The sequence below is a fragment of the Etheostoma cragini genome, chromosome 23 (genome assembly GCF_013103735.1).
Source record: "Etheostoma cragini isolate CJK2018 chromosome 23, CSU_Ecrag_1.0, whole genome shotgun sequence".
NCBI lineage: Eukaryota > Metazoa > Chordata > Actinopteri > Perciformes > Percidae > Etheostoma > Etheostoma cragini.
Window position 1 is genome coordinate 12578187 of NC_048429.1, and position 15777 is coordinate 12593963.

The window sequence follows — 15777 nt, forward strand, 5'->3', positions numbered from 1 at the left end:
AATTAGTCAGCTGATGACTAAATCATGGAAGATGCATTACTGATGCCCCACTGGTCCTTAGCTTTCACCCATTGACATTCAAACATAGGGCAGTTTTGTTGTGTAACATTTTTCTCAACTGAAACCTCTTCCATTGCTACAGTCTATACTGTTGCATATAGGCTGCACATATAGGCGGCAAAGCAACAGTGTTTAAGTCTCTTGTATGTAGCACTGGGAGGATGGAAAGCGGTAGGAAGGTGTGTGTGTGTGTGTATGTGTGTGTTTGTATGTGTGGAAGGTGAAGTGGAGAGGAGGCTGCTTGGAAAGCTGGAGAAAGGGTTTGAAGGACAAACTTGAATGAATGGGTGGCATCTTAGCGAATACAAGTGGTGGCTTCCCATCTGCTGCCATCATTAACATTAAGAACGTCCCTAATTCAAGCTAATTGCTGGTGACGAGGAAGTAAACAAACCGAGTACAGTTTGGGTAGATGAGCTGAAGACGAGGAGGGCGGGAGAGAAACGTTTTCAAGGGATTGTGAAGTGAATGCCCAATTGGTTTTCTTGCTGCTATCAATGTACTTGTGGCTGGCAGTGTGCAAGCTGTTCCAAAGTCACAGTGTATATACACATGGCAACAGCTGGAGACGAGGCTAAAAGATGCAATCAAGAAGTGGCAGCAACAATGGTACATTTCAATTTTCTTGTACTACGCAAGAATCTCCAGAGTAGGTTGTTTAAAGCAGCACTAGCCAATACTTTAAAATTAACAATGCCCAAGGACTATGTGTAACGTTAAAAGGGTGTCACCTCTAGTGACTCTGTAGTTCCCTTTGGTTCAATGAATAATTCTAGCGTCTCAGCTCATAGTTTTGGTTTGTGGCCCAAAACTTCAAAATGGGATTTGGTGGAGAACAAATTAGAGCTGAAAGAGAAGTGATTATTGGACTTACATCTGTCGGGTGGCTAGAAACATGACTCCAAATGAATGCTTTGTTGCTCTGTCTCTGAACTGCTACATGTTAATAATAAGAGTGGTACGGTACATCTACTTGTATTGAACGAAATTGACATGAATATACATGGCGAATACAGGGTTAAAACTACATGAAACTCGCTGGCAAATTAATGTAATGCAGAACTACTGCTACTGATACACAGTTTCTTAGGGACACCTAATCTGTAGCCCTGCATGTCGGTTTATGCGCTCCTCGCCAGACTGGTGCATAGGTCTCGCATAAGTAGATTTTTTGTGGTTGTTGATATTATTGTATGTAATTTGCACTTTCAGAATAATAGACTGTTTTTCTTTCACTTTTTAAAAGAAACATAATCTAGCTTTAAGTGGATGAACAAAGTATTCAGTGATTAAAAGTTGTTGTACTTTACAACATTTTGCAGTCTCTAAGTACTGCCATGGCAGGCAGTCTGAGAATGAAAATGTAAAAAAAAAAGCAAAGTGAAAAAAAGCATCACAAAAATCACAAAAGCTGTAGCCAAATGTAAATGTAAAGTGACTGCATTTATTTAGAGCTTTTCTAGACTTAAATACAACAACCATACACTGGTGGCACAGGCACCCCTGCCACCTGGTCATCCAATAATTGTTCATCCACATTCACACCTATTGCGCAGCATAATGACCAATTCGGGGTTCAGTGTCTTGCCCAAGGACACTTCTACATGTAGAAGGGTCTAAACCACCGACCTTCCAATTAGTAGACAACCGCTCTACCACATGACCAACAGCTGCCCCTAAATTAGGCTTTAATATGTACAAGTACATGAGACCTTTATACGGGGGCCAATACTAAAAAATGATTCAGTTTGTTAAAATGGCCTCTAAATGATGTTTGGCAAGCAAAACTGTGTACCATTACCAGAGATTTCAGGAAATATGTCATTTCTGATTCATACCATAATTGATTTTCTATTCAAATGCTTGATTTTCAGCTCTTATATGTTGTTCTCAGTGCCACTGGTTTGTGTAGCCTGGGGGGGGGGGGGGGGGGGGTAAAAGAGAACCTGAACTCACCGTGGTGGTTTTGACTCGGCCTCCGGGCTGTGTACAAGTCCAGCCAGATTTATTGACTAACAGGTCACAGCCTTCATCCTCCAAACATGGCACCATCTCACACCACTGCTTTTTCCGAACAATACCAGCTGCAGAGAATACAGGAAAAGAGAGAAATACCGATTAGAGAGGTTAGAAAAATGGAAGAAATACCCAGATAAATGGGAAATGCTAGAGAGAGGAGAATATGAGATGTAATGTTTAAAATAGAGAGAGTGGGTTGAGGGATGACAGATGGAGTTAGACAGAAATGGGCAAAAATGTAACATGATGGAAAATGATGGAAAAGGGGAGATTTGAGAAAAATGTTGAAATACATTTAAATGAAGCAAAAAAAAGATGGAGGGATGTAGAAGGGTGGATTGGAAAAGAGATAAGCGATTCAGGCGGATGAAGAGCAATGAAGTAAAGATACAATTGAGAGATATGGGAGCAGGGGATGGCAGGGAAAGATGAGGGAAAGATTGAGAGAATCCGACAGATGGAGAGAGCTGTGATCATTCAGGTAAATAACATCAAACACTGCAAATGAAATTAAGCAAATTTTAAACCCAAAAAATATTTGCTAGCGTCTACCACAAGGGACAACAAAGATTATATACTGGCTACGGTTTTAGAAATCTGTGACATTTTAAGACTTTGTCGTAACCCTTTGTAATTTCTCATTTGTTTTCGACATTGTCTGCTGTATATCCATTCTAGACTTCAGTTCTTACATTTCCCAGAAAAGCCCCAGGCTTGAATGTTTTACACTCATTTGTACTGTTGGCTTTACTTATAGATGGAAACATAATGATAACAGTGCTAGATGTAGTGAATATCAAATCTGAGCTTTTTCAGTTTGAGGAAAGTGATATTGCAGCTGCATCTTTCAATTTAACAAATATATTTTTCGTAGTGTTGCTGTGGGGAGGATGCACAATGCCATGTGATTCCTACTTTCCACCTAAGTTTCTTTTCACCTGACAGCAAGGAGATTGTTCACTTCACGTACTCTGCACAGTTCTTTAAGATGCCTGTCCCTCCAAAAAAAGGCATTTCAAACCAATCAGCTGCTAAGGCAAGCACAATGACAACACCTCTAACTGCAACTAGTGAATGTTGCCAGACACATTTTCATTAAACCTGTGCCTCTAATAGCATATCAGCTGGCTTAATAATAACAGCCTAAATGAAGGCTTTGAACACAAAATTATTGAATGGCCACTTCCAAAACATTGAATGGCACAGTGTGGAAATTAATTCTTTTATAAACAAATATTATTTTGCTTTATGTAAACTCAACAGAGTTCAAGAAAATAATGTCTGTTGGCAGAATAAAAAAAAAAAAGTGAACATGAAGTTAAGGGTCATTGTTTAAGTGGTGCTTTTAGGAAACCCCTCTAAAGATAAAGTGTCTAATATCAGCCATGAGCCTCACTTTGGCTCACAATGTTTCAGTAATTGCATTTAAAAGGATTCGAGAATAAAAAGAAAGCAACTCAAGACCACTTAAGTATGTAAATCAGAAAAGGAAATGAGATGAACTGAGATACAAGGTGAGAAAATGAAGACAAAGTTCTGAATAAGCATATCTGGAAAACATTCTTGACCACTACATATAATGTGCAAGATAAACAAAGATAGATGCATTTGAGCTTATATTCATATGCATTTATGGATGGAAAATAGCATTCTTTAATGGATAACAGTAAAACCCAGAATGAATTATAGGGCATACATACATCATATTATCTTTGCCTTGGCGTTCATGGCATGCTGGCTCTCTTATAAAGCATGTGGGAATTGTGCTGGGCTCCATATCTATAAATTTGCTCTAAGGGCACCTTCAGTAGCTGTCATAACTTCACATGTAGATCATCAGTGAGCACCATAAAAAATGCTAATATCTGTTCACAATGAACAATATCTTTAAATCAATCAATCCATGAAATGGGTATACTTTCTCAAGCACCACATGGTTAAATAATGAAAGTACTACAAACACTGTGTCAGCACAGTAAAGAGTAAGCTTGAAATTGACACAGTTACAATGTAAAGCATTATTATTGTTGAGTGCATTTTGCTGACATGCTACTTGAGGTTCAATTACTTGTAGTTGCCTCAAGGGTAGCTGCAAAAAAACAATCTAAAATTATGCAACTTGATTTTTTACTTCAGGGGCAAAGATACATATTGGGAACAATGCCATTTTAAATAGCTCAAAGATCTATAGCTACACAACCTAGCACTCTGCTAAGCATACTGTATATATATTCCCCTGCCAGTTGCTGACAGATGTGTTGCAGTGGATGCCATACAGTTTACTCATTAAATAATTGTAAATGCTTGCAACTTTCCAAAACTAACAATCTTAAAAGTGTGACTAGTTCACGCAACTTCTTGCTTGGTGGGTGGGGGTGAGAAAGTAAACAATGGTTGAGTTTCTCTTTTTTTAATTCCTCACAACTATTTCTGTCACTTTTCATGTGTACAATATATTGCAACATCACAAACTAATCATTTCGAAAACTGCCTGATAGTGTGCGTTGTTATCCCTATTTGAACAATAATTGAGTCTCACGCCTCTCAACATACCTTCAAGTGTGGCCGTTTGAAACAACGATAAAAGCACGAGCCATCAGATGTGGTTAAACACCACTTCTTACAAACTAGTTTGTTTCAAGTATACCCTGGCCTTAACACATTTCTCTGACCAGATTGTACCCACAGGTGTTCCTCAGGGATGTGTTCTATCTCCCCTGCTTTTCTCCATACACAGAAATGTTGTGCATTGTCAGCCTTCTTAGACCCCTAAGGTCACAAGGAGTTGTGCCGAGATTACAGAATGAGGGTAAATAGAATAGGTCCTACCTTCAGAACAAGTTAACACTAAGGGCAGGGAAAGAAGCTGGTCACTGGCAACAGTAAACAAAATCAATGTTCTGGGACAACTTTGCTCACATTTGACCATAAATCACTGACTAAGAATGTTCTTATGTCATCATTTAATGATATAGAAAGATCACAATCAAGCAAAACGAGTGAACTGAGGCAGACTCCAACTTCAGTACCAATCTACAATCAAAAAAGCAATCCACTTTTTCAATGACCCCACCCATCCCCTGAATTAGCATACCAGATGCTGCCTTCAAGCCAAACACTTTAAGTTCCAAGTTCAAGACATCCTTTATTCCATTCACAGTGCAAGCGTCTATCATTTCTTCCCCTCTAACAACAATGCATGCTATGACTCCCCGAGCCCTTGTCCTCGCTTTTTTAAAGAACCTATTTTATCTTTTTTTAAATTGATCACATATTCATGATTTTAAATTTGTCTTTTCTGTGGTTATGTCCTGATGTGTTGTGTAAAGTATGCCAGTGCCAAAGACAAATTTCCATTTTATGTAAATCTTAAGGACACAAAAGTGTTCTGAATCTGCATCTATAACCAGCTGTATCTCAGTAGCAGTAAGTTTGGTGTAGGGGAGAGGGGTGTACAGCAGGGTTCGTAAATGAAAAAAGGCAAGCAAGAGAGCAGAAGAGAAAATTAGAGGACATATTGAAAACACACCATTTGCTGAGGTGAAAGGAAAAAACTTGTCAGTTGTAATAGCCCGAGGTTTGGCTTTGTTGTCAAGATTTTTTCCTTCCGTCCTTTTCGTATTTAATCCATTACTGTGAATTTATCACATTGTCAGCAAGGTCACTTATACAATTCTCTAACCGGTTTTGTTTCGCTTCTAAATTACCATCCAGTGGGGTGACCCTCAGCTGATGAAGATGTATAGTGGCGTCAGGTAAATAATATTAATGAGGGAATGAATGCTGTTTTGTGTGTGCACAAGTGCTCCTCTCGGCACGTAAGTTAGAGATGTCATTTTTTACAGAAATAACTATAAAACAGCTCTATTGGTGATGACTCAATTCTCAGTGTTTTTCTTCTGCTGTACCTTGAACGCACTGTTCCCAAATAGTAAAATTAATGTTTCTACATTTTTATCTTCAAAATCCACACTCCCATGTTAAACAAGCACCATATTGTTGTTGAGACCTAAAAGATTACAGTTATGTCGGATGAATGATTTAAAATGTAACCGCAAATCTCATGTTGACGGAACACATTTCCACATTTGTGCTATTGACAAATTTAAAGTTATAACAGTTTTTACACCCAACTTGAAGCTGCTCTAATCTATTTTTACAGCAATAATGAATCAAATGGCAATTGGTAGCGGGAAAGGTTTTGTTGTTGTTACAAACCTTGAAAAAATTAGCATCCAGGTGATCATTTGTCATTTACAGCGTTTTGCGCTACTTACAAGTGGCAAGAAAGAAATTATCAAATTATACAGGTTCCAACTCCTGTATTCTGAAATGAAAGCTTTTATTAGCACCCTAGCTTGATTGTGTCATTGAAAAACACAATGATTTAATGATTATGAAAAGGAATACTCCAACAAAATCACACATTGTAAGTATCAAACACTTACACCTGTAGATTTAAAAGGTGGCACACAAAACAAATATTTTAGCTTGCTCCTTTGTTTCCTACTATCTTGGATTCAAAGTAGTAACAAAGGATTCCAAGTGACCCAGTTTCACAGTAAAATAAAAGTTTCAAAATACAAGAAAACACGTTTAACTATTTTTGCAGTATAATTCACTTTTGCACACTCATATTTCCATAAAATTATGGCTAAAACAGACATACCCAAAACATAAAGAATTGGCTCACACAGTGTAAAAAAAAACTATTATCTTCAACAGATTACGACTCTAAAAGGCAAACTATCTTATTCTCACCATTTCAATTACAAGTGTCTTGCTTCCGTGTTTATGGCCAGAGAGTCTGATTGAAAATGCTGCAGTCTATATGTTGAATTCCCAAATTTTGAAAGATCACACAGACTAGTTCAATAGCTGTGATTTACCATGTTATCATTCGGAAACCTTAAAGACAAGTTAGGACATGGCCCTTCTCAGTCACATTTGGATTCGCGTCACTAACTAAACTCATCTCCCAGCAACATCTTGGCTGATAGTGACACTCTGTTTCCGTTCAACCATATCACCAGTATGAGGGCAGTGGGTTGTGTTGAAACTCATAAGATTCAAGGTTGATCTGAAATAGAAACATCCCTTAAACATGCACCCGCACATGCAGGCAGCCAGGCACAAAAACACCAGTGAGCACAGGCGTGGACAGAAATAAACACACACAGGTTTAAAGCTATGTGCAAGGGAAGGAATCAGCCGTGTTTCATCAACGGGAGATAAGAAGGAGAGAGGAAGAGAACATCATTACACCCTCCCTTGGACACTCATCTTCCCACCAAATGGTAGATTACACTCATGTCAACAGCCAGCATCTTGGCCTAATAAATTCTATCTAATGCAATGCCAAGCCTGAGACGGCAGGAGAATGGTACGTGTGTGTGTGTGTGTGTGTGTGTGTGTTGCATGTGTGAAGATATCAAGAAAGCAGACAAGAAAGACAGAAAGTAGACCTAAATACAGATCAGATATGGTTTAATAATTGCAGTGCAGCACTCTTCAAGAGATGGTGCTAAGATAAGAAGATGTGCTGAGACAATTACAAACTGTACGGATCAGATGTGGCCTGGGCAAGTAGTACAGTCAACAGCATATCAAGGGCTACTGCTGTTGGACACCAGATTAGTTGGGAAAGCCCTTACCGCAGAGGCTCGGGTTCGACTCCAACCCTTTGCCGCATGTCGTCCCCTATCTCTCTCCCCATTTCCTGAAAAAATCTGCAGCTGTTGGGTTTTGTTTTTGTGTCACATTAGTTAGTGTGGTGGTGCACAACATTCTGTATGCCAGTGTGATTCTGTGCAAGGACTGAACTGCTTTCTGACAGAAGCCAATCAACATCCCTCCATATTCCCTACAATGAGCTGGGGGGCAAAATGGGGCTCTCAATCACACACTCACATACACACATAAACCTAATGCACACAAGCATTTACATGCATTTACTTTCTGCTATTTGTGAAATTGTTGCCATTACTGCCCACCTTTGCTCATCATGTTGAGCAGGCCTCTCTGTACCCAGTAATGGCAAATCAAATGGCCTTTTAAAAGAATGAACAGTCTTCATTTTACAAATATTTTTCACCGAATTATCCCTCCATGCAGGTCTTCTTTCTATAAATGTGCACATGCCCCTGTAGCAATAGAAAGCATGTGCACATATGCATGCACAAAAAAAGCACTTTTGCCTTCTGGTCGTGGTTGCTTTCATTCTGCACAACACATCATTTCAATAAGTTGGAAACGTATGTCAGCTAAGTAACAGTTAAGCTACAACAAGCACATGCACACTACTGTACAACCAACATTTGAAATCTATATATGAAAACACACCCACAGAGGAGCACACACGCAGAATTTGCGGACATGTCAGGCAACAAAGTCTAACAAAAGACGGCTTGAAAAAGCCAAATGAGTGCCAATAAGACTCAGAGATCTGCTTGCATCATGGAAATCCCCTAATATGTCTCCGCTTACAATGGATCTACTATCTGGATAATTAACTGTACTATCTGACCTGCCGTGGTAGGCAGACATTTCCCTAAACCTGAATTGAGCCCAGCAGGAATTAAGAGGAAGCTCAGAGGAATGTGAGAGGAAAAACCCTATGCAAAAAACCAAATCCCTGCTCTGTGTAATTAGCCACCAGCTCTCTATCGCCTTTCCTCTCAGCTCATCTCAGCAAATTTCCACTTGTCTCTGCTTGCCTCAACCACTATTTCCTCCTTCTGTACTCTGTCGGCCCATTATTTCTACCCTAACCCTCTTCATCTTGTCTACCCTGTTCTGTTTTTCTCTCTTCACCTCTTTTTCTTCCCTTACCATGCTTGTTCCTTTCCAGTCTATTGCTTTGCTTGATTTTCATAAGATTATTCAACCCATTTGGCGGCCTTGATGAGTATCTGTACACTAAAAGCTGTCAAGCCCTTTTTTTAAAAGCCTGAGTTTTTTTTTGGTGAAGTGAATTTGTGTCCCAAATAGCTTCTCTGCACTCATGAAACTTCAAGAGGCAGAGATAATGAGATAGCATGCTGACTGACATTTCCAGACCTCTGCTCTGTGTCTGTGTGCATGCATGTATGATTGTGTGGGTGTCTCCAGTGGTGTGTGTGTGTGTGTGTGTGTGTGTGTGTGTGTGTGTGTGTGCATAAGGGAGAGTCACTAACAATATTTTGCCCATGCACCATGAATATAATGTATGGCAAAAAAAACATGAGTACATGTTATGCGCCTCTTTTATGTATCTATGCTATTATTAAAACTTTGATATTTCTTTTTGATAGAAATGAAGAAAATAAATCTAACAGAAGCTTTACAGTGATATTTATTGCTCAAATTTTCCAAAGTAGAAGAGAACTGCTTTTTCAAAATAGTTTAATGTGCTTGATGAACATATTTAATGTGAAAAAGGTTATGCTTTACAACTGGGTTCAGTTCAACAAGAAAGACTGAAATTAGAGTTCTCAGTTGAATAAATGTTAAAGTGTGCAACAGATAATTGCTCTCTTTCTGCTTTTCTTTATTGCCCTTCGTTCTTTCATTTATCCTTGATAAATAAAAATGCTAGAATTTGTTGAATAATTATGTTTCAGTAGAGGCGTATTACTCCTGAAGATGCCACTGGATTGAATTCATTAAAGGAATAGTTTCCTGTCATGCACAAAAGTCAGATGATACCATTGATGTCATTCTATCACTTAGGTATGAAACTAGGCACATGACACCGTTAGCCTAGCTTAGCATAAAGACTGGAAACAGGGGCCTGGCTCTTTGTAAAGGTAGCAACATCTTCTAATCAGAACTTCTCAAGGCCTACTTATTAACATGCTGTATCTTGTTTGTGTTAAGCTGTTTCCCCCTGTTTCCAGTCTTTGTGCTAAGCTAAGGGGCTAGCTTTATGTTGAGAGCGGTATCAATGTTCTCGTCTGACTCTTGGCAAGAAAGCAAATACAAAATGTAAACTTATTCTTTAAAAATAAGCCTTTCGTGCAACATCTTTGTGGCAAGTTTCACCAGAATTCAGGCCTGATTTGGAAGACACTTTTGCCGATTCTTTATTCTCAAGAGTGAAACAAAAAAAGGTTTTACATCAGGATATGTAATTACCAATATCTGAGTCTATGATAACAATTCACATAATATGAATACTAATATTAATAACCACTATCAACATTCCTATGTTTACACTTTCTTTATCTGCTCAAAATAATATGTGGTTAACGTCATCATTCAATTGTAATATCTTTCAAAAAACATATTGATTACACATTTTATTGTGAAAAACCTAAAACTCATGCCATAGTAAGTAAGTCTCCCTTTCCAAATCTCTACACAGAAGTCCACATCGCTGCCTCCAGCTACAACCTCTTTTACCTGCATACTATTTATGCAAGGTGCCATTGTGGTGCATACCTGGCAGGTTTTGTGGCATGCCATTGCCCTGGGCTTGTTTTTCTTCTGTGTGTGTGTGTGTGTGTGCGTGTGTGTGTGTGCACATGTGTGTGTATACAGGCCACTAGGTACTGCTGATATCGTTCATTTGCAGATGTGCTCTGACATTTTCTCACAGCTGAACGCCAAAAGCAACCCCTGATTTGTGGACCTACACACACACACACACACACACACACACACACACACACACACAAGCATGTGCCGTCCACTAGAGAAACACGCACAAAGATGGAGAGCCCAAAGGCACTGTGAGCCAGAGGAGGAAATGTCGGTGGGAACAGGAGTCTGTGGAAAAGAGATTGTTTTACACCAGTGTCTACAGAGACACCAGTACATCAGCAGTGAATAGTAAACCCTTGACACATGAAAGCTGCTGGCGAACACAAAATTACCTATTACATTCTCCGATACAGAAAAAAAATGTTTGCGTTTAATTGCTTTTTCATCCATGTCATTTGGGGTTTATTGGTCAACAAAGTAATGAAATAGAAAAATAAAAGCTAAACGTTAGAAGGCAAATGTCCCAATCTATGCCCAATGTGATACAAAAAGGAACTCAAACAATACATGCCAAGCTGCTTAACCATCAAAAATGTTGCATCAAAAAAAAATACAGAACCCCCCCCCCCCCCCCCCACAGAATTCAGACAGGGGTCTAAAGGACCAGGTCTGGAATGAAGTCACTGTTAAGGCTTTCAATTTTGGCTGGTAAAACAAAAAAATATGTTTTGGGAATGAAATTTAAGACGGTATACAGTAGACTTTAAAACAGAAGTTACTTACAAACTGTGGTTCAAAAAAAAAATAGATATATAATAAGGCTGAAACATGTAACATGTCAAGAGGTGTTTTTGAGCTAAAACAGGGAGCTAAGCTGCACTTTAAAACTTGATACAGTCCAAGTTGCTTCATTTTAACACAGAGCACATAATGGATTGCAAAACTAAAGTGAACAATTTCTCACTATCTCAACCTCTTGGACTGCGTGATGTGCCAAGACTGAACTGTTTGTCTGTGAGGAGCAACTTATAATAAGTGCAAAAAAAAGAAGAAGAAAAAACAGTTTGCTTATACTGCCATTATCAGCAGCTGAGTGAACAAGTCGTAAACAACTCAAGGAGTGAGGGAATGTGACAAATGGACTTGCACAGCAGCATGAGAGTATGGTGCTGTAATGATGGGTTCTGATGACAGTTGTTACCGTGATGTGGCCGTCGGTAATGAAAGTGACTCCGTTGAGGTTGATGATAAATGACATAGTGACATACTTAGATTAAAGTAGAACAATGCCTTCAGGCTGCAAACCAAAATAAACACATTGATGTAATTAGTTCCTATACGTGGTATGCCTTCTGTTAACCGTTCATGTGTGTACAGATGTATGAGTGAGGTATGTCTGTACAAGTGTGTTAATGTAAGCTATAGCATGCTCCTGGATGCATGTGAGCACGCATGAGGGTCCGTTAATAAAGAGTTTGTACAGCTGGTGGAGGCCCTGACCCTCAAGACACAGCTTCTTCGTCCTGGATGTTGATGATTCTTGTCTATTTAGCCTTATTGACCTCTACATCCCAACTAATCCGCCTTAAATTATGCATAACCTTTTACTTGGCAGAGCTCCCCATAAATCTGTTTATTCCCTGTGTGCTCCCTTATAAAGCCCGCTAAACAAATTCCATTAAGCAAAACAGCAGTACAGCATGAATGGTAATTCAACTCAGAACAGTCCCCAAAGCAGATAAGAACATAATCATTGCTGTTATGTGTAAGGCAGCTTATACAACACTATTTGGTTTCAATCAAATCGGGTTAGTACTTATTATTTTCAGGTCATTTGGTCTTTGTGAACACTCAGCAGTGTGTGCATATTTCCATGTTTATGTCCATAAAGCTTTGTCTGTGCATATGGACATACCAAAAATATAGAGGTTCAGTTTATTAATACAATTCTTTAAATAGCTAAGAGCCACCCCACCATTATTCAAATTCTCTTTTAACACCTCCCCCTACACCTAAAAAACTGCCACACTCTCCCCCTAATATCTTAAATTATAACACTGAGTTGGTACAAAATGATGACTATTCCTCCTTATCGTGAATGTTTTTCTTCTTGTGTGGACCTAATATAAAGATCCAAGTGTCACACAACTAGAAATATAAGTTCTGTTAGATTATGGACTGTAATGGGAAAATAAATCCTAGAGTTGTCTTCTGCATGTGGCAATTAACCATTGCACAACCATCTTTTATTATTTTATGTAATCACACAGTTGGAGGCAGATATATTGATTTAGGGTGAGAAAAAAAGTTTAAAGGCCCTTCTATGCTCTCCTAAAAGAAAAAAGAATGCATACACAACCCTCCCCCTTTTATGATCACTCTTCCCTGTAATAATTTGTATACAATCCCTTAAAAAGGTTAAAACTTTTCTAAATACTCGGAATACGCTTCTAAATCTGCAAAAAAACTGTCTTTGACCAGAAATGTTCACTCAATTGTTCTCATCTAAAGTGTCAGCTGAATGCCCCAAAATGGCATGTCAAATATTTATAGAATGTGGGATTTATTATTGATATTAAAAAAAATGTTTTCAGCTCTTCCCTCTGCCTGAAGCTTGTGGTGCCTTTTTCATTCTGGCTGCAGGCTCGGCGTTGTGAGCTGCAGAGTGGTTCTGTAAAGCCTTTTTTTGTTTTTTATTTGCCACTAGCTAAAAACTCATTACCCATTCAGCTGCTCCAGTGTATGATAATTTAATAATTAGAGCAAGAAAACAAAATGAAACAGCAATGGAATATGTGAGGTTTCGAGTCAAAACACTTCCCCGCCATAGGAAATTAGCTTGGTAAAAATAATAAGAAGAAGCTTACAATGTGTCAGGCACATAATAATGTCAAGCTTTGATTTAGAAAAATAACAAGAGCGGCAATTAATCTAAATGATATTAGGAAAACGGCAGAACAAAAGCTCATCACGGAAAAGGTTGATACAGTGAGTAATAAAAGTACTTTTTTTTTCATAGAGAACACATTCCATTTCTTTTGATAAAATAGGGCAGTAGTTAAGGAATGCATGCTCTTGTGAATGCATGTATTGGTTGTTAATGATTAGAGTTATATTCATTTTGTATTTTCAAAAGGACAACAAATTATCTTTCATTCTGTCGAACTGACTGTGTTAAAGAAAAGTACTTTTCACAGCAGTCTCGCTGCTGTTGTTTATTTAATGCTGCCTCTGAGTGTACTTTTTTTTCTGATGATTCATTTCAGTTTTTAAAAGGCCCTTTTCTTCCGCTAATAAAATGGCTTCATTATCCTTCGTACTTTCAAAATTGCACCTTTTTTTCTCCTCTCTTCTACCATTTCCTTAGACAGATGCCAGCATGGAATAGGGCAAGGACAGAAAGGGTATTTATACCGGTTCCCATGTGAGAAACAGCAACATTTACAGACGCGTGAGTAACAGCGTGTCATTGTCATGTATTAACCTGCCTCTTAACATGTCACTTTGAGAGCAAGATGAAAAAAAAATTAACCAAATACACTGTCAAGTAATAAAAGACATATTCAACTGCAATTTTAAAAGTTCAAATCAAAACAAAGTAGTAAGTCAAAAACAGGGTATTGACTCCAGCACATCCAGTGTGCACCAGGTGTCCTTCACTCAGCCGCATGTGTGCATTTCAAAAGGATAAACGGGCCAAATATATCTGCCCTGGTACTCGGAATTTCAAAGACCTCTCTCCATTAAGTGTGAGCGATAACAGGGCCCCAGCTGTGCTTCCTGCCTACACCTCTGCTCCGAAGATGGAGAGAGAAGGAGGTTGAACTGACCCTCCCCCCACCCCCCCCACCCTCTCCACCCCCACCCCAACGGTCTTGACCCAGTTAAGACGGTTCTGTGACTGATAACCGATGCAGAGGCCGTCAGACAAGCTTTATTGAGACAATAAATGAGCCGGGACTCTAGTTCCACCGCAAGGAACATTAGTTATGTATTTAGGAGTACTGCTTGGCTGAGCTCTGTATCCATCCTCCCCAGTCTCTCCCTCCTCTTGTCCCTTTCCTCTCTATCCTTTTGGTCCTCTCTTCTTCTCTGCCTGTTTTCCACTGATGTCTGATGTCATTTCCTCCTCAACCTGGCATGGCAGCGGCATCAGGAAGCAATCTAGTTCTGACTCTGACAATTCACACAATTCCTCCACCTCCGCACCATCACTTCTTGCCAGAAAAGTGCTGAGCTGCAAATCAAAATCGGCCCAATCTGCCTTTCCCTCTTGATTCTATCTTTTTTCTTTTTTTTTCTGAATCAAACTTCCAAGTTTAGATTAATGTCTGAACTTTCCCCACTCCCTATTTGGTAGCATTTTTTTTAATCTCTTCTGGCCACTCTCATTGTCTTTGTGCTGCAGCCTGCAGGTAGCCCAGAAACAGAGAAAGGGATAAAGTTAGAACGGTAATGCTGCTTGTTTGGTGTCAAGCAAAGGACCAGGAGCATGTTTTGGCAATGGTGCGAAGTAACATTTACACAACTGCACTTAAAGTGACAATATGTAACTTTTTAGTGTTTCTGAAACTGTCATTTTCCATCTGATGATCATAAAAGACCTGTAACAGCAAATGAGACTAACAGTAGAAAGAACGCTATTTTATATATTTATAACATTTATAAGTGCCGTCCCCCGCATCCGTTTTTTCCTGCAACATTACAGAATGATTTACACCAGGTAAACGGCGCTGCAGTAACACATTCTGATGGGTCACAGATTTCTTTGTAACACTGGAAAAGCCTTGGTTATTATATCCACCAAGGTAAAAGTTAGCCGGAGATTTCTTCATAGAGGCCTAATTGTAGTTTTATTTTATTAAAGAAGTCATCTTCTGTAGTTATGGCTGTTACTGGGGCATCATCACAGGTAAGAAGGAAAATAAACAAAGAACAACTAAAAGCCAAAAGGGAAAGTGAAAGACAACGGGCAAAAAACGAGTCAATCTCGGTCAGGCTTTCAACAGATGGAGACAATTATTGGATTGTAAATGATACAAAACAGACCCAAATTAGCCCTCAGGTATGTAATCTGTCTAATTCATTCATAAAATAACATTGCAATGCAAGAAGTGGTTGTAGTCAGTAGCTGACATTAAAGTACGTCCTCTTCCATTTAGCGTGGACGCTTTGTCCCTTTCAGTCCGTGTTTGTGTTGGCCTACTATGTTCCCCAGTACTTGTGTGAAACTAC

At 39.0% G+C, this 15777-nt stretch overlaps 1 protein-coding gene across 2 annotated transcripts in view; it reads right to left on the bottom strand.

Moving 5' to 3' along the window:
* The window catches only part of tafa5a (TAFA chemokine like family member 5a), a 138096-nt gene that overhangs the window by 13085 nt on the left and 109234 nt on the right, over positions 1–15777 (bottom strand). For both annotated transcript variants that reach the window (XM_034863788.1, XM_034863789.1), the window contains exon 3: positions 2017–2144. In XM_034863788.1, the coding sequence (XP_034719679.1) occupies positions 2017–2144 (128 nt within the window). The remainder of the gene's footprint in view (positions 1–2016; positions 2145–15777) is intronic.